General features: G+C 33.9%; 1 protein-coding gene across 1 annotated transcript; it reads left to right on the top strand.

Moving 5' to 3' along the window:
* The first annotated feature begins 5,077 nt into the window (after nucleotides 1-5,077).
* Nucleotides 5,078-24,664, top strand: LOC127699943 (collagen alpha-1(I) chain-like). The gene is made up of 19 exons (XM_052203318.1): nucleotides 5,078-5,095; nucleotides 5,784-5,798; nucleotides 7,123-7,418; nucleotides 8,187-8,478; nucleotides 9,006-9,107; nucleotides 9,998-10,168; nucleotides 11,081-11,422; nucleotides 12,500-12,841; nucleotides 13,677-14,126; nucleotides 14,396-14,485; nucleotides 16,989-17,015; nucleotides 18,799-19,014; nucleotides 19,659-19,784; nucleotides 20,692-21,258; nucleotides 21,973-22,143; nucleotides 22,841-23,110; nucleotides 23,351-23,401; nucleotides 23,722-23,771; nucleotides 24,475-24,664. The coding sequence occupies exons 3-19, from the start codon at nucleotides 7,215-7,217 to the stop codon at nucleotides 24,649-24,651; spliced, it is 3,648 nt and encodes a 1,215-aa protein (XP_052059278.1). The 5' UTR covers nucleotides 5,078-5,095; nucleotides 5,784-5,798; nucleotides 7,123-7,214; the 3' UTR covers nucleotides 24,652-24,664.
* Nucleotides 24,665-26,389: the final 1,725 nt, after the last annotated feature.

Genomic DNA, 26,389 nt, shown 5'->3' with positions numbered 1-26,389 from the left:
ATTTGATTTTTTTTTTTGTATTTTAGGGAAATATTTTTAAGAAAGGGCTTTCTTTTTATAATGACATTGTCTTTCTGCAAAAGAAAAGAGAACGGAAACGTGTCAAAGAGACAACAACCCGACAAAAAAGCAGAAAACAGCCCAAGGCCACAAATGGACTTCAACGAGCATGAAAGTCATACGCCAAAGTCAAATTACTTTTACCTTGACATTGACGCTTATGATAGTAGAACATTGTCCAATTCGTGTCTGCCTCATATCTTGTGTACCGTAAAACTTGGTATACAGTTGCATTATGGACAGGGTGTGTGTCATATACCAAAGTAAGGTCGATCCGACCTGTTACTCATATGATAGTAAAACCTCGTCTGATTTGTCTCCTGCGCATAACTTTTGTACCATAGAAATTAGGTTGACCAAACTTGGTATGCTGATACATCATTGGGTGGATGTGTGTCATATATCAAAGTCAGGTCAATATGACCTTGCATTTGATATTTGACCCCTATGAGAGTAAAACATTGTCTGATTTGTGATTTGTGCATAACTTTTGTACTGTAGCACTTATTAGATTGACAAAACTTGGTATGCATATGCATCATACTGACCTGGAATTTACAGTATACAAACCTCCGACTTTGTTCCTGGGTCAGTATAATTTTTTCAGATTGATCTATCAGTAACCATGTGTCAATGACAAGAGGCAATGATTTTATAAAATGAATGGCTGAAAATCGGAAATCTCGATACTGTATGTATGTATGCTTTTATGTACAAATTAGAGAATGGAAACGGGGAATGCGTCAAAGAGACAACCAGCCGACCAAAGAGCAGAAAACAGCACAAAGCCACCAATGAGTCTTCAACGCAGCAAGAAAGTTCCGCACCCGGAGGCGGGCTTCAGCGGGTCCCTAAACAATAATGTATACTAGTTCAGCGAAACTCTAAACTCCTAAACATACAAATAAACCAAAATTAAAAAAAACACACACAAAACTAACAAAGGCTAGAGGTTCCTGACTATATGTATCTATTCCGGACCATATGAGTATTTGGACCATACGCGTATGGTCATGACCATATGCATATACCCATATGGTTATTAACGGGCCGGACCATACGAGTATTTAGACCATATAGGTATTTCATCATTTATCTTGTCGACATTTTCGTCCGCAATTGAAACCACAAATTATTATTTCTGAAACAGAATTTCTTATAATCTCAACTTATATTCATTTGATTATTGTGTTCTTTCTCCTATTCGTACGATTTATATGTTATTATAAGTTCGTATAAATATGAACAAGAACACCTTTAATACCTAAAAACAATTTGAAATGTTTAAGAAATTTTAATTTAATAAAGACACCAAAGTAAATTATAAAAGAAAATAGGTTTCAATGGCCAAAGTTCCTGTGAGTTAAGCAATTGACTTCTTGATTAACAGTTCATTAAGATATTTCTTGAAGTTATTTTCATAAGTCGACATATTGCGTTTTGTACAAATGTGAAAAAAATAAATCAATAATAACCATTTATGAATGATTTTACTATAATTCTTACTTGTAAGTAAAATTCTTTTTAATTCATTTATCATCTTACAATGATTACAATACGATTGAATGAGTAAAATATTCATTTTTAGAAACTCTTAATTTATGGGACACCTTTTCAACGTTCATCGTGTTGTTTAATCGGACCATACGCGTATGGTCGGACCATATGAGTATATACCCATATGGTCAAAACCTTTATGTAATTTAGTAATTATCATTTTGAAAGAGCAGGCATTCCCTTTCTCGTATATTCTACCATACAACTAATATTATAGTTATTGTAGTATTCAATGTACTGATCGACTGACTGTCCGTGACTAAGGTGTCATTATGTGGTTAGATACTAGAACACAGACATACTACGCCGTTCAATAAACTTATAGAAAATGGATTGTCAATGAAGTAGAACTTGTTTAGAACTAATTACTGATATATTTTTTTCTAATACTATATACATTTGTTTGAAGTTTCATGGAAACAGCGAACTAACAACATTATTATTACTAAGGTGTGCTTTGGTATTGTTTCAGTTGTAATCCCCTTTAAATTGATGTACTTCTGAACAAACTCAACAGTATATCTAACAATATCTCAGAGCACCTGTTACATATAAAATAGAGTCGGTATAAAAACAGGACTCTGCTTTTTTACCCTTTGAATTACGGACCATCATGGCGCTCCTATCCGCCATTATTGTAACATTGACTGTGTTCATACACGGAAATGTTGCTGCACCAAGTAAGTCAGTGTAGTTAAATATGATACAATATCACTACCATTTATATAATTATTAATTTACTGAATACTTTAAATAATGAACAAATCATCTGAACACTTTCCGTTGTTTATCTTTTAATTTTGATATTTCTTGTATTTAATAACGAATATATTTTATCAAAATTTACGTTTTATATCACTTGTACAAATGTAATAAGATTGAAACCAATTCGGTTAATGTATTTATTATTAGAGATCTGGGCTCTCGATGATAAAACTATACTGAGAACTCGGAGTATCAAGTTTGTGCTCGAAACGCCAAATCCAGTCACACGATTGGATTTCGATTGGTTGAATTCTGAGCCAGATGTATGCGAAACTGATTTTGCGGACAATTTCGGACTGTGATTTGTTATATTTTATTTTGTGCTTTTATATTTACAATTGAGAAGATTTAACGTTAAAAAAATCAGTATGAATGGTCTTTAAGTATTAAAGAATTTTTATGGGATTGATGGTATCTCAACAGAATTGTATACCAGTTTAAACTTTGGGGATTGAGCGTGACTAAGTAACAAATGAATTTCAAAATAAAATAATAACAATGCGTAATTTTTGAAATAAGGCATATGGAATTTCTATACTATTTTCTACTACTAGGTAAATAGTAGAAAATGTATCAACATTTTTTATTACATTTATCAAAATATTTTCATAATTGTAAGTTTTTTTTATAAACGAAACTTATTAGTTCGACTCGCTAAAGAAATTAAAATAAAAGAAAATACTATGAATATCACCACAACTATTTTTTTTAATATGAAACGGATTGCGTTTATACATGTAGCACCTTTTGCTTGAACATAGATAAATCATATCAAGTAATATAATTTTATTTCATTTTCAGCACAAGTAACAGCCTGGGCATCATGGTCAAGTAAGTTACCATCTTATTTATATTTCTGACCAGGTTATATTCAAATTCAAATATTTTATTGGATAAAGTACATATAATAAATATGACATTCCGGAATCCAAGTGTACAACATGACATATACAATATGACAAATATTGTCAATAAAACATAATGCATAGTCAATTAAGATTGGAGTCGAGTGCACCTGCCTCGTGCGGGGTTCGAACTCACAACCTCGGTGTTGACTGGCTAGTGATACAATAGTTCGCCTACTAAGACCACTCTGCCACCGAGGCCCTCCCATTGAATATAGAAGGAAGATTTCTTCAACTTATTTAAATTCAAAAACTTTATAATGCAGAGAGAATGATAACACTAAGATACTCTTTGGGATGATAAAAATTGTTCATTTGAATGGCCCAGCCGGACACAACATGTTACAAATCTACGTCTGACTATCATAAGTTCATTCTGTCCATCCCGTCGTTTCGAAATTAAACAGTTGTCCGAATTTTATGTGTATACATGTACATATAGATATGACCTAATTCTTTGGTCTACAAGTGTAAAATGGCGAGTTGAAGATTGAGTTAAAGTTTGGTTTTCGGAATGACCCATACTTACACAATCGGGAGCAACTAGTAAATAAATAAACTGACAAGCTATGTTCAGCAAATATAATAAAAAGTTTACATCATCATATACAGATACGATTAGCCATGCAAATAACTTGCAGATGGCAGCCGCTTCTTTTATACTCTTATCCTACCCTATAGATTCAAAAGTATTTTTAGAACGGATAAACACGCCATTTTGAAACTATTACATTACAAAAGATAGTTCTGACTGGCTTCTAAATGAGGTTGCTAAGATTCTATAGGCTCGAATGAGTTATAAAATTTTGAACACGTTTCGTAGAGGAGACGAAATTGTATACGGAAGATCAGAATCCGAATCAGTATGGATAGTCGACACGATCGATGAATATAATACAATAGGGTCGCGTCAGATACACACTTTTCGATAATCACTGATAGTCAAAACTGACGCATTATTACGCATACTTTTTGCTTAATCGGCATGATGCACTATTTGTTTTTCACATTATTTCCTATGTATGATGTTAATACCACATCACCAGTCATTCATTTACATGTATATCAAACAAATTAAGGTATAAATCCCTCATTCGTGACCCCTAGAACTGATGGCGCTCATTTTTTTTTATGTTGCTATGGTCGCACTTTATGTCATTTTACTTATAAAAATGAACTCTTACTAAAAGTATCCGAAGAAAAACATAAAACATAAAACTGCTAAATACTTATGAAATAAAAAAATTTATCTTTTCCACTAAAAATCACGGTAGAACAAAAACAAAAGCTGACGTAAATGTATGATACTGCAAAGCACTCATACCTTTTTAGAAAGGTTAAACTTGTGTGAATTGATATCTTTACACATCATATATAAATAAGAAGATGTGGTATGAGTGCCAATGAGACAACTATCCATCCAAGTCACAATGTGTAAAAAGTAAACAATTTAGGTCAAATTACGGCCTTCAACACGGAGCCTTGGCTCACACCGAACAGCAAACTATTAAAGCCCCCAAAATGACTAGTGTAAAACCATTCAAAATATTATAGTCAATTTAATTCCATCAATTTAGAGATTCGTCGTTTCAAACATTTTCACTATAAGTTCTTTCAATTTCATTTATTTAAAAATCGAAGATGGATTGAGATTTTCTCCTGTCACGAATACAAATTTATAATATGGATGTTTCATCTAAAGATGTGATATACATGTCACATTTGTATTTATTTACATATGATTTTGAGTTTTGATTGATATTTTTTCTTTGTTATTGTTATAGGTTGGTCCTCTGGTGGCTCTCAAAGTAAGATAATCATTAACATATACACACAAATGTTTATTTGAGCAGTATTATATTCCAAAATATTAACAAAGAAACCTTTTTAATAATATAGAAAAAAAATTTTTTACAATCAAATACCATTACAATGTGGTTTTAAGATAAATCATTAACACTTATAGCTTTAGTCTTCCAATATTCCATCTGCTTTCGTTATGTTTTCGGAAATGTTTCCATGCATAACATCTATTCAAAATCTAATAGAAGTACAAATAATATTCAATTTATATATTTATTGAAAAATTGAATGCTTCTTTTTGTGAATATATTGGGATGAAAAAGCGTTGACCGAAGTACATTTTGTATGAAGCGCTTCATTCTGACAGTGTGCGCACGGTCAACGCTTTTTCAACCCTATAAAATTACTAAAAGAAGCATTCAATACTTATTATTACATTTTTTTTGCTAGAATCAGGAAACACGATTTCTATCAAGTTTTTCTTTTATTCATCTGTGCACTTTTTGTGGAAGCTCGTGTCATCATGAGTGTTACATTTCATTTTGAAATGAAGGTTAATTTCAGAATGACGCGAGATTGCTGTTAGTCAATCAAAATAACGTATTATAATGAAACATACATGTAATGTAATTATATACAATTTGTTCGTCTGTTTATTAAATCATGTATCAATTAATTTACTTTTTTATTTAGCACAGTATGGATACAGTAAGTACTTATATTTATCATCATGAACTTGCTTGAAATAGTTGCCACTGGACGTTAAGCAAACATCAACCAATCAATAATTCTCATACATGTATGACTGTGTATTGAGACTGAGATATGTACTGTATATAGTACAATAGCGAAAGATTACAAATGTATGGACTATAGATCAAACAAATTAGAAAAGACAACTTACATATAGAATGAGATTAATTTATCAGGCTTTATATTTTTGTTGTTGAAATTAAGATTAGATATAAGAAGATGTGGTATGAGTGCCAATAAGACAACTTTCCTTTCAAGTCACAATTTGTAAAAGTAAACCATTATAGGTCAAAGTACCGCCTTCAACACGGAGCCTTGGCTCACACCGAACAGCAAGCTATAAAGGGCCCCAAAAATGACTTATAAAAGGCCCCAAAGATTAGGTATACAATGACCTGGTGTCTATGTATCGAAGTCGTCTTAGTACCAGGACGTACATAAAAAGCATTTAAGGACGTATCTGAGTCCTACGTGGGTTTTATAAAACATGTCTCAACTAAAGATATTGCTCAGAATTTGTTTAGGACACCAATCTATGTGTCTTATGATGTTCCTAACTTTAGGATACAAATTTATGCTTTACGACTTTATCCAAAAGAATTTGTAGCTCGACATTTTTAAGGCCAGGACTCCATCTATTCATTTCCACACGTATATTGGTATTTAATTATAAGTGCATTACTCTGAATGCACGTGAAAGATGTATGATCTCTGTAAAGTACAATACTATTACACGTATATACTTATCTCACTTAAACATAAATAATAATTATTTGTATCGATAGTACAGTTATTGTCTCTTTTTCAATCATACCACATAATCTTATTCTTATTCTTATAAGATGTAAAAATAAAGAAGATGTCGTACGATTGCCAATGAGACAACTATATATATATACCCATGATCAAATGACGAGGATGTTAGTAACTATAGATCACCAATAATGAGTAATGCCCATACCGTATGTAGTAAGCTATAATCATGATAATAAATGGCCCCGAATAGACAAAATATAAAACAGTTCAAACAAAAAACCCAACGGCCTGATTTCTGAAAAAACGAAAAACAAATATGATAGACAGCGACCAACGTAAGCTAACGAGTAACACGCTCCTGACTTGGGACACACACATACATAATGTGGCGGGGTTAAGCATGTTTGTAAAATATTTTCACTAATTCGGTACAATTCCCATGTAAGACTTATAGTAAGACCGATGTGGTATACATTGTCTTACTCAAAACTCGTTCCAATATTTCATTTTGTTATTTTAACAGAAAACAAGCGTTGTACTGCCAATGCCGATGTTGTTTTCCTTTATGACGACTCTGCAAGTATCAGTAATAACAACCCAGCAAACTTTGGTTTGATGAAAAAGTTTATGAAGGATGTAGTTGATAAATTTACACTGGTTGGACCAACAGCAACACAATTTGGTGCTGTTTGCTTTGCCCAAGCACCTCGGAAACATTTTTATCTGAATAAATACGATACAAGTACTAAAATAAAGACTGGTATAGATGGTATCCTGCCTATTAGTGGGTTTGCTACCAGAACTGGACTTGGAATTCAGGTAATTTTAAACTAAACTTTTAAATTTAGTTGTTTTTACATATACGTTTTTGATAGTATCCTTACGAGAATTAAAACAAGGTTGGTGAAACCATTTGATTTGTTTCATGTTAAAGTGTTTTTTTAAGGATTTTTTTCTGATTATATTCTGTGTAGATACCATTAAATAATTGGATATCTTGCATTTATGCCTTATCCCATAAAAAACAAACTTAAAATAAATGAACAGAGTTCCAATGTCCCCCGCGTTGCACATATTTTATCTATCCAAGGTACAAGGGCAATAACTAAAAAAAGCACTTTTTTTTTTGTTTTTTAAAACTTTTTATTAATATCTTAAGAGAAATGAAGGCTTCACAGCAAATACAACTAAAATATATCACTCATAGAGTACAATGCATCTTTTGTTTCTTCCGTCATAAATAAATGATTGTTTATAGAACCAACAAAGAGCAAGGATCCATTTGAACTTAAAATAGCTGTTCAACATTAGAATGATTATAAATGCCTAGAATCTACTGGTTAAATACTTTATGTCTCTTCCTTTCATTTGTTTTCAATATTTAATATTTTATATTATGTATGTTAATTTATTTGTGAATTCCTTAGTACCATTATACTTTGGAACATTTATAGATTAAAATAGTTGTGACATACATACCATATTCCTAAATACGAGAACAAAACCTAACGTTACAATCTGAGTCGAATTTTGTTTATTTCTGAGAATCAATCGTTTCTGTTTTCTTTTCAATATTTTGTATTTTAGTTTGTATCGAAAAATATGTTCAAAACAGCGAATGGTGGAGGACGGTCAGGTGTAAGAAAACTAGTCATCGTACTGACTGATGGAAAGGGATCTGGTACCCCGACATCACAGGCAGCAGCTGCGGAACTAAGGGCCACTCACAGCGCCACCGTTATTGCTATTGGAGTTGGGTCAAGCATTAACTTGGATGAACTTAAACAGATAGCTTCACAGGAGAGCTTTGTTTTCACTACGGATGATTTTCAGCGATTGTCAACGATTATAGACGTCGTTGTTGCATCAGCTTGTCAAGGTAAGTGCTTTGATTTAATTAAATATTAATATCAGTGAGTCATAAAGTTAAACTACGTTAAATGCAAAATTTGTCTCATATAACATATATAAATGTATAAAAGTGTTAAATTACAAGTGTTGATGGTAACTTATTAAAAATAAAGAGCTGCGCCATAAGCAACTGGAAAACTGGAAAATCCTTCTTTTTTGAATAACATCCCATAACACGGAAACTTAAAATCCAAAATTTATAAAAATCGCAAGAGATCTTACGTCAATAGATATTTAAAATTCACCAAAGTTTCATGAAAATTGGTTAAAGCGTTTTTGAGTCATTGTCCGACATGTTGACGACGGACGGACAGACAGACCGACAACGGTATACCATAATACGTCCCATAAACGGGCGTACAACAAAACCCTTTGTTTTGTTACGATTTTACTTTTTGATCGAGTACCTATCACAGAGTGAACATATATAGTAATGTGTTCTCAAACTCTAAAGCAAATAGATGAATATTATTATTAAGAATTTCTTGTTGACAGGTTGTACTGGTGGGTCATCAGGACCACGAGGTCCAAGGGGACTACCTGGGGATCGAGGAGAACGTGGTAATCCAGGACGAGTTGGCGATCCAGGCATGAGAGGTATTTAATAGAAAATACAGAAAATGTCCACAAAAACTGACAATACACTCTTGTTTGTCTTTTGTTTTTTTTTTTTCATTTTTTGTCATGGCGTTGTCAGTGTATTTTCGACTTATGAGTTTATATGTCCCCTTGGTATATTTTGCCTCTCTTTTAGAAGAGTTCGAGCACATTAAACAAATCCCTACATGCATTTTAGGATTGATTATAGCAACGTACGTGATATATCTATCCCTTTTGAAAATCATTATTAGTTATAAATGTACCGTTCATTCATTGAAATCAGAATATTCACTGCGATAAATGTGCAATCCACATAAAAAGATATGTCATTAAACAATATCGTACCGTGCAAATTGTATTACTATATTTTATAAAAGATTACCTTTTCAATCTTCGTGATATTTCTAAGTTAAAATGACAAAATTTCCATGTCTTTTGTAATAGAGGATGTTTAATGCATCAAAATTATGATATAATATACTTAGATCGGTCTCTTTCGATAAAAGCACTGGAAAAGGTCGAATTTTTGGCGGGAAAAATAAGGTCACAACACATTATCAACTGAATGATATTGTAGTATACTTATAATGATTTTGAAAAAAAACTAATTTGTCAAGATCTTTTTAAAAAATTTATTGAGAAATGGTAGGGGTTGTTAGGCAAAGTATTTGTATCCATTACCTAGTAAAAAAGAAATTATAAAATATCACAAACGCTTGGAGATATTCAGGGTAGTAAGACAGGGGGATTCTATCAGTCCCAATCTTTTCAATATTTGTATTAATGACTTGGAGCAAGCCACAACAACTGAAGACTCCAAGTGTAGATTGCATGGGTATGTATATTAAAACTGACACAAATTCTAATAAATAACATTAAACTTGTAGGAGACAAGGGAATGAAAGGTATCACTGGCAATAAGGGAATGAATGGTGACAAAGGAGCACCCGGAAAACCTGGAAATAATGGGAAACCAGGAGAACCAGGCCCAGATGGCCCTCCTGGATACAAAGGTGAACCTGGAGATCAAGGAGCACCTGGAAAAAATGGCGCGCAAGGTTTGTATGTTTTGAAACAATGAAAATAGGACTAAAATTGTACACGAAAATCGAGTTGGTAAGCATTACGGAAATAGGACGTAAAGTTCATCAAGACGATATGATAAACATGGCATGATCAGATATATTTACGTCGTGGTTTTTGTTGTTGTACACAACGTTTTCCAACTTAAACTTAATGATTATTGATAGTCTGCGTGACTAAACCCGGCGTGTATAAAAATGAACTAAAATGAGATAAAAACGTCCAAAATGGTAAATTGAGGACAGTTGGACAGCAACTTTTTTTTATCGAACGACATATAAAACCAAGACATTCTAGTGCCAAGCTCTAAATTGCCCCAAACCAGAACGGTGAGAATACAGTCATCGCAGGCTATCAATAATCTACCATTTATACCAACTCTACAAATGGCAAAAAAAATTACGGTATAACAAAAAACAACTACTGACAAGATGCCCACCTTGCAGAAGTGCATTCTCGTATTTTATTAATGTGCAAATACACAATATTTGCCTGAGAACGTTTGAACGGGCACACTATCTGGTAATATTGATTTTAAGTCAGACAGTGAGATTTCAATTGTATAGATGCTGTGTATAATTTTGTTCTGTGCTGCCATTTCTAACGTAGTTTCAAATCTCAAATGAATCTAACTGAATACTAGAAAAAACAATACTTTTCTGCTTTTCTGTTGCAAATAAAGCTGAAATTTGATATTTTATGTCGAACCTTAATAATTGGGCCTTCTACTAAGTTAAAAAAAAAATCTCACTGGACGTTCTAATTCATGTTGCGATTTGATTTTTTGAGCATGGGAATTATAAATTTCCGTTTGTTGCTTATATAATGTGCTTCTGTTTTTGTCTAGAATAATTTTCGGTATTTTATTTAATTGTTCATTTCACCAGGTAATCAAGGGCCACGTGGACAACCAGGGGAAAAAGGAAAAAAGGGAGAAAAGGGAATGACAGGAGATATGGGTCTAAAAGGCGAAAGAGGTCCCGATGGAGAAAAAGGACTACAAGGAAATAGAGGAGAACGGGGAGATGCAGGAAATCAAGGAGAAACTGGTGATGAAGGACCATCAGGCCCTGATGGAGATAAAGGAATGAAAGGAGAAAAAGGCGCTGACGGTGATAAAGGAGAACAAGGTGACAAAGGAGATACTGGCAAGACAGGAGAACAAGGAGATAAAGGCGACAAAGGGGAAAAGGGAGCTACTGGAGAAAAGGGAGACAAAGGAATTCAAGGTACTTTAAGGCTATGATTTTTCTGGAATCGGACGATGTTTTATTAGTCACGAAATCGATGAGTTGAAAACCCTGGTTCAATGGGACAGTTGTTTTTTTTAAGTGGGACTATAAGTCGATCGCCAATAGTTCCCACAAAGACCGCTTTAAAGATTATAATCCAAGGTTATTATACGTATCAATTGACCGTGATTTATTACTCTTTTTTGTTTATAATTAAGTATTTTTGTTATTACTTATTTTCGCCGCGATATTCTTGTGCCGATGAATTGTAAAGCAAACAATAATCAATCAATCAATATTCCTTATCTCTTTGAAAATGTTCAAAACGTATGAAAATGTTTTGTTTTATTTTGAAAGGGGGAAAAAGGAGGGGGTTCTTTTAATGGGAAAAATATGTTTTGGCTAAAACGCGTCTTAATTGTTTTTTTTTTATTTTACTTAATGAAAGCATTCATTTAGATTATGATTAAAGTTATCTTTCAAGTCGAAGCTACTTGGCTTGCTTATTACCTGTTATTATAATAGAATGATTACAATGCAAAAACTTCACCTCTTTTTCGTTTTTGCTGCATACATTTTTGAGTCATTATTTTGTCACCAACCTTCACTTTACAGAATTATTTTTTTTTATAAATCCAAATAAATGTATGTTATGCAGCCCTTTATTATAGTTACAATCGTAACTTAATTTTTTTTTAGTTCACAGTTGTAAAAGAAACAAAGTGAATGCTTATTTATAAATAATTTAAATATACTGTAAAAGCAGAAATTTTTTTGAAGGATTTAATTTCGTTTATTTCGTGGAAAGAATATATCCACGAAATTAAAACCCCCGCGAAAATTTAACCTACATATAATATCACTTCCATTTACTGGAAACCACGAAATTAAATTCCCATGAAATCTTATAAAGAGACAAAACCACGAAATTTTAACCCCACGAAAATTAATGTTTCTACAGTATATAAAACATTGTAACATAAAATAAAATACACACGAAGAGAATTCTATTTGTAATTGATATGAAAAGTTAATTATAATAAAACAAAACTTTACTTTTCTAAATATTAAAAGGTGAACAGGGTGAAAAGGGTTCATCAGGTGACACAGGGAACAAAGGCGACACTGGTTCCCAAGGAGAACAAGGCAGTAAAGGAGCTAAAGGTGCCAAGGGAGAGAACGGTGAACAGGGAATGAAAGGACAGAAAGGTAACCAAGGACCTGATGGAATGATGGGTAACAAGGGAATGAAAGGAGACAAGGGAGATAAAGGGGAGAAAGGACTTAAAGGAGAGAGAGGTGACCAAGGACCGGATGGAATGCCGGGACAAAAAGGACCACGGGGGTCACAAGGAATGGTAGGAGAACCAGGAAAACAGGGTTCAAATGGTGACCAAGGAGACAAGGGAAGCAAAGGTATACTTCACAAAGTTTTGCGAGATTTTTATAATTGCGAAAATTGCGACGGGATAAGAATCGCAAAAAATAAAATTCGCATTCCTGATATAGTTATAATTAGATCTCGCATTGTTGTCCAACAATCGCAAACATTTCTAAATTTTCAGTAGTCAACTGGCATGATTAAAACGTCCTTGTGATTAAATAGACTTTAAAATAAATTATGCATGATAGAAAAATTTCCATTAGTAATTAAATTTTCGACAAGAAGTGTAACTTTCTACGGGTTAACAAGTGCACATGTTTTCATTTTTGATTAGCAATGTGAAGATTGTTGCTATTTGTTTTTGTATCCTTAAATTACATGCATGGTGCTGCTTACTACCTATATGTATGTACCTTGTTCAACGTATATAATACATTTCAAAATGTACGAGAAACGTAGGCATCGACGAAAGATAGAATGTAAACGAACAAACAAAATTACACGAACACATTTGAGTTATGAAAGATGGGTTTTTTATTCATATTGATATTCTTACATTGTATTTCATACAGAACTTTCACTAATATAGGGTTTAGTAGAATGGGAATACAAATACTATCCAATAAATTGCGATTGTCTTTTTTAAAATGTTACAAATATCATAATAAGGAGATGTGGTATGATTGGCAATAGGACAACTATCCGCTAAAGTACAAATGAAGTGGATGTAAGCAACTAGGTCACAGTACGGCCTTCAACAATGCGAAAACCCATACCGAATAGTCGGGTATAAAGGGTCCCGACATGAAAAATGTGAAACAATTCAAACGACAAAACAATTGAAGAAAAGTTTGCAATACCATTTAGGTGAAACTGGAATGAAAGGAGAAAAAGGCGACACAGGGGCAACCGGTCAACAAGGTGCAAAGGGCGTACAAGGTGATGCAGGAGAACAAGGAGAGAAAGGCGGCCAAGGTTCAAAAGGAGAAAATGGCGACAAAGGACAGCCGGGTTCTACTGGTGAAACGGGTGACAAAGGACCACAAGGAGACAAAGGCATGAAAGGCGACAAGGGAGGTCAAGGTCCCCAAGGAATCCGTGGTAACAAAGGTGACAAGGGAATGCAAGGAAACAAGGGCCCTGACGGAAATACGGGACCGCAAGGTTCAACAGGTATGCCTGGGGACAAAGGACAACCTGGTGATAAAGGGATTTCTGGAAACGCTGGAAATCCAGGTAACCAAGGACCTGTTGGTGCCCCAGGACCAAGAGGATCGAAAGGGGAAACTGGACCAATAGGACAGAAAGGGGCTGGAGGTAACGTTTTATGAATATGGTTAAACATTTTATTTTTTTCAATCCTTGCAGTAGACTACGGTGTCATCTTTAGATGTCTACAATGTATTTATATGCTCAAATTTTCATTTTGAATAACGTTATAAATTTATATTAATATATAATGCATTAACCATGAATATTGCAACTGTTTATAATCGGGGCTCCATATGTTTACATATTATTTTACGCATAAGAAATTACGTTCCAAACATTTAGAGTATGTTTATGTATATGATTTATTGATGTAGGTCAAAAGGGTGAAAAGGGAATGAAAGGAGAAAAGGGGGACAAAGGTGAAAAAGGTGACAAAGGAAATTCGGGTTCTGATGGAATAAAAGGTAAGCAATATTGATAGTAAAATAAACGTCGTTTTTTTCTACTAAAAGCAAAACAAATACCCAAAGATAGATAAAATACAATTGGCTAAACAATCAAAATGTGAACATTAAATTACGATTATTTTTCCATATGCCTTTTGCTTAAATGAAGGTGCAGTATTAGTGAGTATTCAATTGAGCTTTTTTACAACATGTATCATGAGTCATTCCCATTCGTCTCAATTTGTAATTTGTCCTTTTATTTTAACAAAAGTTCCGGTAAGTTTTACACGCCTACATAGGTAGATAAAAAGTTAAATCACAAAAATACTGAACTCCGAGGAAAATTCAAAACGGAAAGTCCTTAATCAAATGGCAAAATCAAAAGCACATACACATCAAACGAATGGACAACAACTGTCATATTCCTGACTTGGTACAGGCATTTTCTTATGTAGAAAATGGTGGATTGAACCTGGTTTTATAGCGCTAAACCTCTCACTTGTATGACAGTCGCATCAAATGCCATTATATTGACAACGATGCGTGAATAAAACAAACAGACATAAAAGGTAAAATGTCAAAATAGGGGTACAGCAGTCAACACCGTGTCACAATCTTCATCACAACAAAAACAAACAAATATTTAACAAAGAAGTATAAAAAACATATATCACATTTAACAACCTCGTTCATTGCTTACTTATTTTTGTATTTTATTTATGTATGCCAAATCAACCCATAAAGGACCGAATCGTAATTTTAACATTAACTCTGGCGTAGAATCGCGTGTTTGAAGTCAGAATGTAAACGTCAGACAGGTAGAGATAAAATAATTTTGTCGTTCAAAGTATGCAAAAATTATAATAGAACAATAACACAATGGCGGGATGTTTAAAGTACACGTCATATGTATCAAAGAAACATATAAAGTCACACGGACAAAGCACATTAGTAAAAATGAAAAATAATACAAACAACACAATGACGGGATGCATAAGTACAGAGCCACGTCAAATGTATATCACCAAAAACAGACCAAACAATAAAAGTAATATTAATAAAGACAAATAAAAGAACACTTTAACACGTTATTAAGATAATAAACAGCGTCAGTACCCAGAATCTACACTTCAAGACCATCATGTATTATTTGTGAAGTTGATACGGAATATTTATCAGCAAGGTCTTGGTACCTTCCGAAGAACATTATTAGAAAAAGGATCGACGAGACGTTTTTTGACATACCCCTGGTTCATCAACTTTCTGCTCAGACACTGGTGACGTTTTACAAAGTCTGAGTAGGAGCTGCAAGCTCTTACATACCGAATAAGTTGGGAAATGTATATCCCATATGCAGGTGAAGTTGGTATATTGCTACTAAGGTGGGGGAAATTGATAATTTTAAAATTAAAATCGCCTCGTTTGTCGAGATAAAATTATCTTATCGTTTGGATTATTTTACATAAACTACATGTATATATATGTAGGAGCATGTTCTGGACATAAATGTCTGGACTTTTAACGTATGTAACCAAAATGTCAATGAAATGTGTTAGGGTATGCATAAAACATTAGGACAGGAAAGGGCATGAAACACAAACACAGCTTTTTGTGTAGACTGACAAATGGAATCTGATGCCTCGGCTAGAAACTGATTTTAAAAAGTTTAGATGCATTTCTTTTTGTTAGTTCTTTAATATGAACCAATAACACGATCACGCATATTTCGAATACTAGGTTTTACTGGGCTCCAAGGTCCTATAGGCCATCAAGGCTTATACGGAATGAAAGGAAAACGTGGCAAAAAGGGACCACAAGGTGTGAAAGGAGATGATGGAATGAAAGGGCCAGTTGGAGACCAGGGACCAGTAGGCGAGAAGGGCGAGACAGGCGATAAAGGAGCTACAGGTGAAGATGGAGCCCAAGGACATAAGGGACTTGTAGGAGACGTTGGACCCCAGGGACCACAGGGTGAAAAAGGAGCGCCTGGTAAGGAAACATTAATCCTTTCAAAGTTATTCCTGCTGTTGATAATGAACTTGTTTCGGATTAAAATGTTTGTTCTTTACTAAAATTTGAATACAAGTAAAGATCTGACAAGTAATATTTTTAGTGTGTATAGGAATTTGAATCAACAAGAAACCTAACACATTTGATTCCTCGTAATACACATCAGTACATTTGTTAAATCTATTAAATATTTGAAACTTCTCTTTAATCTCTTCTGAATGTTATATTATACCCAATGAAATATATCAAACTTTTCTTGACTCTCTTCTGAATGTTACAGTGTATTTAAAAAATATATATACCAAACTCTTCTTGACTTTCTTCTGAACGTTACAATGTACTAAAAAATGCACCAACATTAAAATATGCATGTACATTTACTTTAAGCACTTTAAGCAATTACTTGTAAAGATCATATTATGAAAATGACAATATATTCAAAGTAACTTGGCTAAATGAATAACTACAATGTATTTTGATAAACGTATCTTAAGTTTATTTTTCTTTCCAGGTAACCAAGGAGTTCATGGAGATCCAGGTAAACCAATCAAGAAAGCATATACACATTCTTGTAATTTAAATTAATGATTAATTGCAATAACATTAAACAGTGCCAATTATAGTGCACCAGATGTGCATTTCGACAATTAATGTATCTTCAGATGTAACAATTCAATCAAATATTAATGTTAAAAAAATCAGAAATACAGGAAAAACACTGAGCCCATGTAAAAAAGAACGTCACATATGTAATGAATACTAAAATTCAATGCCTTACTTGGCTATGGTATCCAATGGTAACACTATTCTAAATGTTTAAAGGGGCATTAGCTACGAGATATAAAAAAAAAATAAAATATGATTTTTTTTTTGTTCAAAGATTAATGAAAGTGAATTAGATAAATAATAATTCGCTTTTAACAGCCAATTTGGTTCAGTTTTGTCAAATAAAGCAAAGAAACATCGCTAATGACCAATTCGACCTCATTGAATCCGTATTCATGTGAACTTTAGTTGACCCCTATAAGAATTTGAGTCAAATCGGTGAATATGAATTTGACAGATCATACCCTTTTAATATACATTTTGGATTTATTTACATGTATATGGAGAATAAACAAACAGAGGTGTCACGAAATCAAATTTGTAAATGTATTAAAACACATTTTGATCTCGTTCTGACTGCAGGAAATATTTAGCACTGGACGTTAGCAAACAACGATCAATCTATCAATCAAATGTCACGCTGATAGATTTTCAGACCGACACGAAAATTATGATAAAGTTTAAACAAAACATAGTATAACCCATACCATTAAGGCAAACATACCTCTATAGTGTATCGAGACAGCAAAAGAGCAAAAAATGTGTATCATATCACACATGTATTTTACTTCTACACGCCTGTCTGAAATTACACAGTAAAATTAAAATTGAGAATGTAAATGGGGAATGTGTCAAAGAGACAACAACCCGACCAAAGAGCATAAAACAGCCCAAGGCCACCAATGGGTCTTCATCACAGCGAGAATATCCCGCACCCGTAGGCGGGCTTCAGCTGGCCCCTAAACAAAAGTGTACTAGTTCAGTGAAATGGACGTAACACTAAACTCCAAAACATATAAATGAACTAAAGTTAAAAAGAAAGACTTAACAAAGGCCAGAGGCGAGGTTAAACGTGTGTTGTGAGACATCAACCGTCCCCTATAGATCTAGCCAATGTAGAATAAACAAACACACAGCAGTGTATATATGGCATATATTTAGAATGCAATAACAACTACATGTTTGAATATAAAAACTTCTTATTTTTAATTATAAAATCTTAAAGGGAAGAGAGGTGAACAAGGAATGAAGGGAGAAAAGGGGGATACTGGACTACCTGGTATTCACGGACCGCAAGGAGCAATCGGAGAAAAAGGTAAATAAGAAAGATAAATATGCTTACTACGATTGCAAGAAATATAAAATGTCCTGTTAAACTATAGAAAGACTACACAATAAACAAAAAAATACTTTGTTATGGAAGTAAGGGACTATTAAGTATCAATGTTTTATGTGGTCAGATTTCCTAACACTTCATAAATACCAGTATATTCGTAAAAAAGGCCAAAGTAAAACACTAAGTTGATTTCTTTAATTCTTTGTGCAGTTGAACCGATAACTTGAGTTCTACTAAGTAATGACAGATAAACAACAATTCCTTGATTGTTTGGAAAAAAACTTGTTACCTAAACGAATTTCAAATTCTACAGTTCCTTATGTCTAACAAATTTGTCTTTTTCATTATTGTTAATAACCGACACATGTATATTATTAAGGCCAGGACGGCGAAAAAGGTGACAAAGGCTTAACGGGTGATGATGGACTACCAGGTAGTGAGGGACCAAAAGGAGAAAACGGTAATAAAGGGGAAACTGGGGTTAAAGGAGCCCGAGGTGATGTTGGTCCACAAGGTCTTCCTGGCAAAAATGGCAATAAAGGCATGGACGGAAAGAAAGGACCTGATGGCAAACAAGGAACACAAGGAGACAAAGGTCAGTTATCTATCTGGTGAACTATCAATCCCCGAGGGTATCATCAGCCCAGTAGTCAGTACTTCGGTACTGACATGATTTATAACAAACCTTTCTAAAATTGCCCGTTAATAAATTTTGAAATTATTAGAAACTAAGATTCCAACTCCCTCACACAAAGTTGACCATAGATGGATTTGGCTATTTTTAAGGTCCTTTTTGGTAATATAGGTCTTCAACTGTTCTGTTTCTTATACATCCTTAGCTTTCAAATATTCGGCTTTGAGCATTTCTGATGATGGTAAATCCAGAAAAGCGCTTTGGACGCATGAAATTTATAACGTTTTGTTTTCTTTTTTATCTTAAAAAGTCCTTCTTAATAAGTTCAATTATGGTAGACGAAAGATTGGCTAAAACAAGAAATTAAGATCACATATTGAATATCACACTCCTATTTACCCTTACTGTATATCTTGCATGTATCGTTCTCTGAAACTTTAACTTTTATACATGACCAGAATTATTCCTTCAACGTACAGTACTTAACCTTAAATTGATATGTAACCCAATTTTTCGGGGTCTCCACAATTATTAAGATAATTTGTTTTCCAGATTCAATTTTGTTCATAACATTTGTTATTTACAAATTCATTTAAATGTTTCAGGAATCATTGGAGAACAAGGACCACAAGGTCAAAAAGGTCACAAAGGAGCTAAAGGTGACGATGGGCCACACGGAGATCAAGGTCTTCGAGGTCCTCAGGGACCAGAAGGAGACAAAGGAGATAAAGGTTAGTTCTTCATGTGACAGGTATATTATACTATAACAAACTAATACATGTACGAGGAGATGTGGCGCATACAATACGCATGAGACAGCAACCAAACAACACAAACGAAATTAAAGATCTTGAAGCGATCAATCAATCAAGATCAATTTGAAACATTTTGAGATGACCAATAAGATTTTTTTTATAAATTATACACAAGTATACTCAATAAAAAATATTATAACTGGAAGCCACATTGCTATGATTAGATATAAGAAGATGTGGTATGAGTGCCAATGAGAAAACTCTCCATCCAAGTCACAATTTGTAAAAGTAAACCATTATAGGTCAAAGTACGGCCTTCAACACTGAGCCTTGGCTCACACCGAACAGCAAGCTATAAAGGGCCCCAATATATTGCATAGAAACACTAAAATGTTCCCCTTTTAATGAATTTACTGATAGCTGCATCAGATTGTTGCTTTCTACTGAAAGATTATACAATATAAATAAGATGTTGTATGAGTGTAAATGAGACAACTCTCAATCCAAGTCACAATGTATAAAAAAGTAGACAATTATAGGTCAAAGTACGGCCTTCAACACGGAGCTTTGTCTAACACCCAACAGCAAGCTATAAAGGGCCCCAAAATGACTAGTGTAAAACTATTCAAACAGGAAAACCAACGGTCTAATCTATATAAAAAACAAGAATCGAGAAACACTTATGAACCACACCAACAAACGACAACCACTGAACAACAAGCTCCTGACTTAGGACAGTTGCATACATGCAGCGGGTTTAAACGTGGTTATATTACTAGTTTTGTTATTTTGTTAGAATATATTTCAAATCTTGTACTTGTGCTTCACTTTCGGAAACAATTCACTCTTTGAGTTTTTTAAGAATACTGTTTATTTTTCACAGGTGAACAAGGTATGAAAGGCCCACAGGGTAATCCAGGTACAAATGGAAAGATTGGTGCTCAGGGCAGAAAGGGAGAGAAGGGCATTCCTGGTGACCAAGGTATTCCTGGAAACCAAGGTCCTGTAGGCAAACCTGGTCCTCGAGGAAATAAGGGTATGCAAGGAGATAAGGGTGATCCTGGAGATAAAGGAGACAAGGGCTTACAAGGAGACAAAGGTCTAACTGGAAACAAGGGACCAAATGGTGATAAGGGAGATAGTGGTGATAAGGGACCACAAGGGGATAACGGAAAGACAGGCAAAGATGGAGAGACGGGAGAAAAGGGAGATAAGGGAATGCATGGAGACAAAGGCATGAAAGGAGAAACGGGAAATAAGGGCGCAACTGGAAATAAAGGAATGAAAGGAGACAAAGGCGACAAAGGACCAGATGGAGACAAAGGAGAACAAGGTCTGAAAGGATCAGATGGTGACAAAGGATCTAAAGGCGCAACAGGAGATAAAGGAGCAAAGGGCGATAAAGGAATGCAAGGAAAACAAGGAGAGCAAGGACTCAAAGGCGATAAGGGTAGGTTTGTCTTTGCACACGTTATATGATTTTGTGTTTTTCATGTAACAATAATAAAAACAAGGAAAACAAGTTGTACTATTTGTTAAAAATTAAAAATTCTTTTGGAAGATTTTGTTAATAAAAAAAATCACATGCGCTGAATGCTGACAATAACTTATACTATTGTTTCCAAAAGTGATTAAATAAAGATGTGACTAGAATAAAAAAAAAATGGAAGTTCAGCTTTTCATTTAAATATCATAGACAAAAAGGATCAGGAGTGGGGCGCCGATATTCGCCGTAGAAACAGTCCATTTTCACCTACGGCTAATATACATTCAAATTTCGGCAACTTATTATGATTCCAAAAGTTAACTATAAAACTAACACGTCAGATGAAGGAGGCTCCATTTCTTTTTAGGTCTACAGATTAACGCCACTTGAGAAGAAATCGAGTATTCTAAATACGTAGTATAAGTATGCCTTTAGTACAAAACAGTCAAAGCCTATCGCGTTCAAAACGGCTTTGATATATGTTTGATTGGTCTACTGTTAACCTCATGTAAAACATAAATTGCTTATCCGCGAAGTAAATACATTTTATTTTATTTAGAGAAAAGGAGTAGGAGTAGAAAATGTCATTATTATGTGTTCAACCTTATATATGTCTGCGTTCTGCATAGTGTAATATTTACATAAATGCTTATGAAATATTCTTGCAAAAAAAAAAAGGTCAATCTGGAAAAGATGGTAAAGATGGAATGACGGGAGAAAAGGGTGCAAAGGGAGATAACGGAGACAAGGGACACATTGGAGAAAAAGGAAATAAAGGAGAACATGGAGAGAAGGGAGAAAAAGGAGACAAGGGCGAAACTGGTCACAAAGGAGCACATGGAAAGAATGGTGTGTAGCAATTCAAGACAGTTTGTTTGTATTGAAGTTTAAATTGAATTTTTGTATTGTGTTGTTTTTGTATAATTGTAAACAAAAAACAATATAATCTCTCCTTAAGATAAAAGTTTCACTCTATTTACTAAGGTATTTAAATGAATGCATATATGGTTATTTTCTGTTCAAAAGTAACGGGTGCAAATGTATCGCAAATGAAAAAAAAAAAAAAAAAGAGGAAGAAGATTCCAAAGGGAGTTTCAAAACTCATAAGTGAAGGTGAGACCGACAAACTCATGTCAAATATGTAAAACGACGAAAAGACATTGAACAACAGTCTACAAAATACTACATACAAATTAAAATCTGAACAACATGTGACATGCAGAGGCGGATTTAAGGGGGGCAGGGTATCCGCCCCACCCCCTTTTGTGGGAAAAATTTGGTTGATTATTTAGGGAATCACTGAAGCATGACTTAGCGGGCCCCCTTTTATGGCAGTTAGTGCCCCCTTCCCCTTATGAAAATTTCTGGATCCGCCACGGACATGGAACTTCAAGGGTAAGCAGATCGTGCTCCACATGTGCCACCCAGGAATGAGTTTTTTTTTGTCACATTAAAATTATACTGATAAAGTTGAAATAGCTGTTTAACATTGTAACCTTTGTAGAACAAGGCTTCATCTTGTATTATTCTAACGTCTGGGTTATAGGTAAAGATGGTGAAAAAGGAGACAAAGGCGACAAAGGTGACAAGGGAGACAAAGGTGTCAAAGGAATGAAAGGTCATCAAGGTGAGAAGGGTGACAAAGGAATCAAAGGAGCTGTTGGAGACCAAGGCGAGCGTGGCGAGAAGGGTGCATCGGGTGACAAAGGGGAAAAAGGTGACAAAGGACAAACAGGTGATAGAGGAAATAAAGGATACAAGGGAGATAAGGGTGTACGCGGAGACAAAGGACCAACGGGAGATAGAGGACTTATGGGTAATTAGCTACTGAATAATATAGTCGTTTTGTTAATTAGTTATCAAATTTTCATAAAAAAGATAATTCTAAATTATTAATATATTATTGTTTTATATAAAGTTTTTTGTATTTCATGCTTGCAACTTGCAACATATAACTCTAATTTTGAACAGTTTAAAGACTTTTCACGAAATGTCACTATCTATTTTTTCAAATATGATTTGTGCACTTACAATTTTATAACACATTCGTTTACAGGTTTCATCAAAGTCATATGGTCTGGTTATGGATGGACAATGAAACCATTCGGTATGTAAATTTAACATTACTGTAAAATGGCTTGTTTTTGAAAATATAGTCTTTGTATGATACGATAACGGAAATCAATCATCCCTGAAATAAAAAAAAAAACTGTACATTAATGTCTATATATACCATTCTGAATAAGCATAGAGTACCTCTGTTTTTAATAGTTCGTGTTAATCTTTGGTTAATATTTTGTTTTACTCAAAAATGTGCATTCTTACTTAACTAACAGCAAGCGAATACAAGTTGCATTATTTGGTTTTGTTTTTTTTTTATTTTATTATACGAAAGATAGACTAAAATATTTTCTTTCCTTTTCACAGTGAAAGGATACCCGCCGCCATCATATAGAGCTGCAGGAAAGACTGAGCAGGTATAAATTTCAAATCTTTATATGCTAGCGGGCTCGCTTGATATTCCTACTGATAAAGTCCTAATCAAAAACAAAAACGATATTATTTTATATGTCTGTACAATATCATACCAAGCTCTTAATCGTCCCAACTCTAAAAAAAGGTTATGTAAAATTAAACAAAAACTATAAAATATCTGCCATCAACATCCTATTCCCCTCTAATAAACACATTATAGAAAAACAAAGGATATGGGGTATCCATCCATGACACAAAATCAGTACATGAACAGCAAAAAAAAAACCACACACACAATAAGCAAAGGAACAGCGCTTTTATTGCTGTTCTTCATCTCAAAGTCACAGTGAGGCCTTAAACAAGGAGCAAAAAAAAAACTCTCACCTCACTGCAAGTTTAAGACAGCCCCTGGCACCGACTTGAGCGGAATTCTTTGCAAAAACAAATTAACATACATGTATGACATAAGGTAACTAATGACGAGGCTATTCCAGTTTTTTACATGCACACATGTGTCCCGATCTGAAAAGAAACCAATAAATTCACCGTTCTAAAACTTATTCCCTTTGGTCAAATAGCTCCTAACGTGTATAGGTTTTATACAACCCTAGCTTTCAAATTTTGGAATAAGCGTTGCTGTTGGAGGTAAATTCAGAAAAGCGCTCCAAGCGCACATTATCAATAAAATTTTATTTTCATTTACAGGCAACCGCCGACGGGCTCGCTGGTATAAAGACACAAATCAACAATTTCATTGCTAAAGGTATTCCTGGAGTCCCACCAAACGCGTCCAAAATGGGAGGAGCAAGTACGGGAACAAATGCAGGAGGAACCAATGGACCCCATCACATTGAGACAAAAGTTGAAGCCAAAGCATACTAAAACTAACTCGAAATATTTTGTACATAACTTTGTTGAATATAATAAAATTAACAACAAAAAATATAATTGTTTGTTTATCTAAATAACTTTCAAAACAGTTGGACAAATGTCGTTCGTTCCATCAACATTATGTTGATCTCATTTACAATATAAAAAATCATAGATGTCTGCGTCAAAAGTAAGGGTTATTTGTAAAGATAATTTTGGTTCGTTGTCGGTCCTTTTGCAACGGAATAAGTGCATTTCCGTAATTTGGAACGAGTAGTAACAGCAAATATATTGTGTTGTCGTTGACCATACCTCTTCACTAACAAGTGTCACGGCAATGTTTGAAATTTTTTAATCTGAACGGACCATGGTAATTATCTGTTGTGATATTTTATTGTGTGTTCACAGATATCATACAAAAAGTCGTACATCAACAACAAAATTTTCACCTGAAACTTTCAAATTGCAGGCTAAGTCAAACACATGATGGCACATTATATTGATAGACATAGAAATGCATGTCGACTGGAAATGAGACTAATAATACACACTAGTAGTCTCAGATAGGAGTATTATTGGATGACACAAATATATTCAATGAAAGTGCGGAAATAAGCAACGTTGTTTTTAATTTTCTGCTCGTTATTATATTGATTAATTGATTGTTTGCTTAACGTCCAGTGGTAAATAGTTTATGCATATTTAGACAAGAACAAATTAATAATAAGTCATAAAGGTATGTTCGAAAAGTTGGTCGATCGGGTTGTAGGGCTGGAATTTTGACTGCCATTGAAATGGGGGACAGATATTTTATCTTGCAACAGGTCACCTACTAACAACTGTATTAACCGAAGCTAAATAAAAAATAACATCCACTAGTAAAAACATATGAAGGATACCACGCTTAAAATTAGGTACACTAGACGCGAGCGTTAGTCTACCTTAGACTAATCAGTGACGCTAGAATCCGGCAAAATTATATACGAAGTTGAAGAGCATTTAAAACCGAAATAATTTGGACGAACGTTTGAGGATTGACCTTTTAAGTCCATAAGTGGATCATTATTGCGTGGTTAACATTTTCTACAGTATTCTGTTCTTATATATGGTCAAAACTCAGTTAACAAAAGGAAACAGACACAGAAATTATAATAAGGAAATAAAACACAATATGCACATCAAGATCTAAAATCCTAAGATTCGTACATTAAGAATTGCAAAAGTTTAAAATGGATTTAATTTCACGGAAAGGATCTTGAATTAAAACCATACGTATAAAATAATAAAACGTGTTTCTCCATGGCCAGTTGCAAGTATTCCATGTTCAAATATTTAGTATGAATATTGTCTACGAATGCCGTTGAGAATACGATCTAAAAATGTAAAAAGTAGTTCTTACACTGTGGGACTGAACTCTTTACAGAAAGATTTATGCGAGCGACTCTGAGTGTGTTGTTTGTTTGGAGGCTTTAGGGCATACGATACAGTATTGATCCCACGGTGATTTATTTTGTATTTTGAAAGTTTGCATATAAGACATTCTTCATCTTATCAATTCAAATATATAATAAAAATTATACCTTCATGTGGTTCTTTTAGAGATAAATGGTTTCGAAATTTTAGATATTAACTGGACATGTCGGTTTCTTGGACATTTCTATCCTTTGGAAAGACACACCTAACTTTTTTTCTTTCAAAAGATTTTCATGATTTTTGTCAAAAAACGGCATGTTTTGCTGTATATCTATCT

Source organism: Mytilus californianus, unplaced genomic scaffold (genome assembly GCF_021869535.1).
Source record: "Mytilus californianus isolate M0D057914Y unplaced genomic scaffold, xbMytCali1.0.p SCAF_45, whole genome shotgun sequence".
Lineage (NCBI taxonomy): Eukaryota > Metazoa > Mollusca > Bivalvia > Mytilida > Mytilidae > Mytilus > Mytilus californianus.
The sequence above is the reverse complement of the archived record's forward strand: the minus strand, read 5'-3'. Positions and strand labels throughout refer to the sequence as shown.

Bases quoted from the DNA above. Each gene is read 5' to 3' on its own strand.
- LOC127699943 (XM_052203318.1), top strand. From the start codon at position 7,215: ATGAAAAAGTTTATGAAGGATGTAGTTGATAAATTTACACTGGTTGGA. The intron at 9,108-9,997 runs GTATTTAATAGA...TTAAACTTGTAG, and splicing joins TGGCGATCCAGGCATGAGAG to GAGACAAGGGAATGAAAGGT. The intron at 23,772-24,474 runs GTATAAATTTCA...TTTCATTTACAG, and splicing joins CTGCAGGAAAGACTGAGCAG to GCAACCGCCGACGGGCTCGC.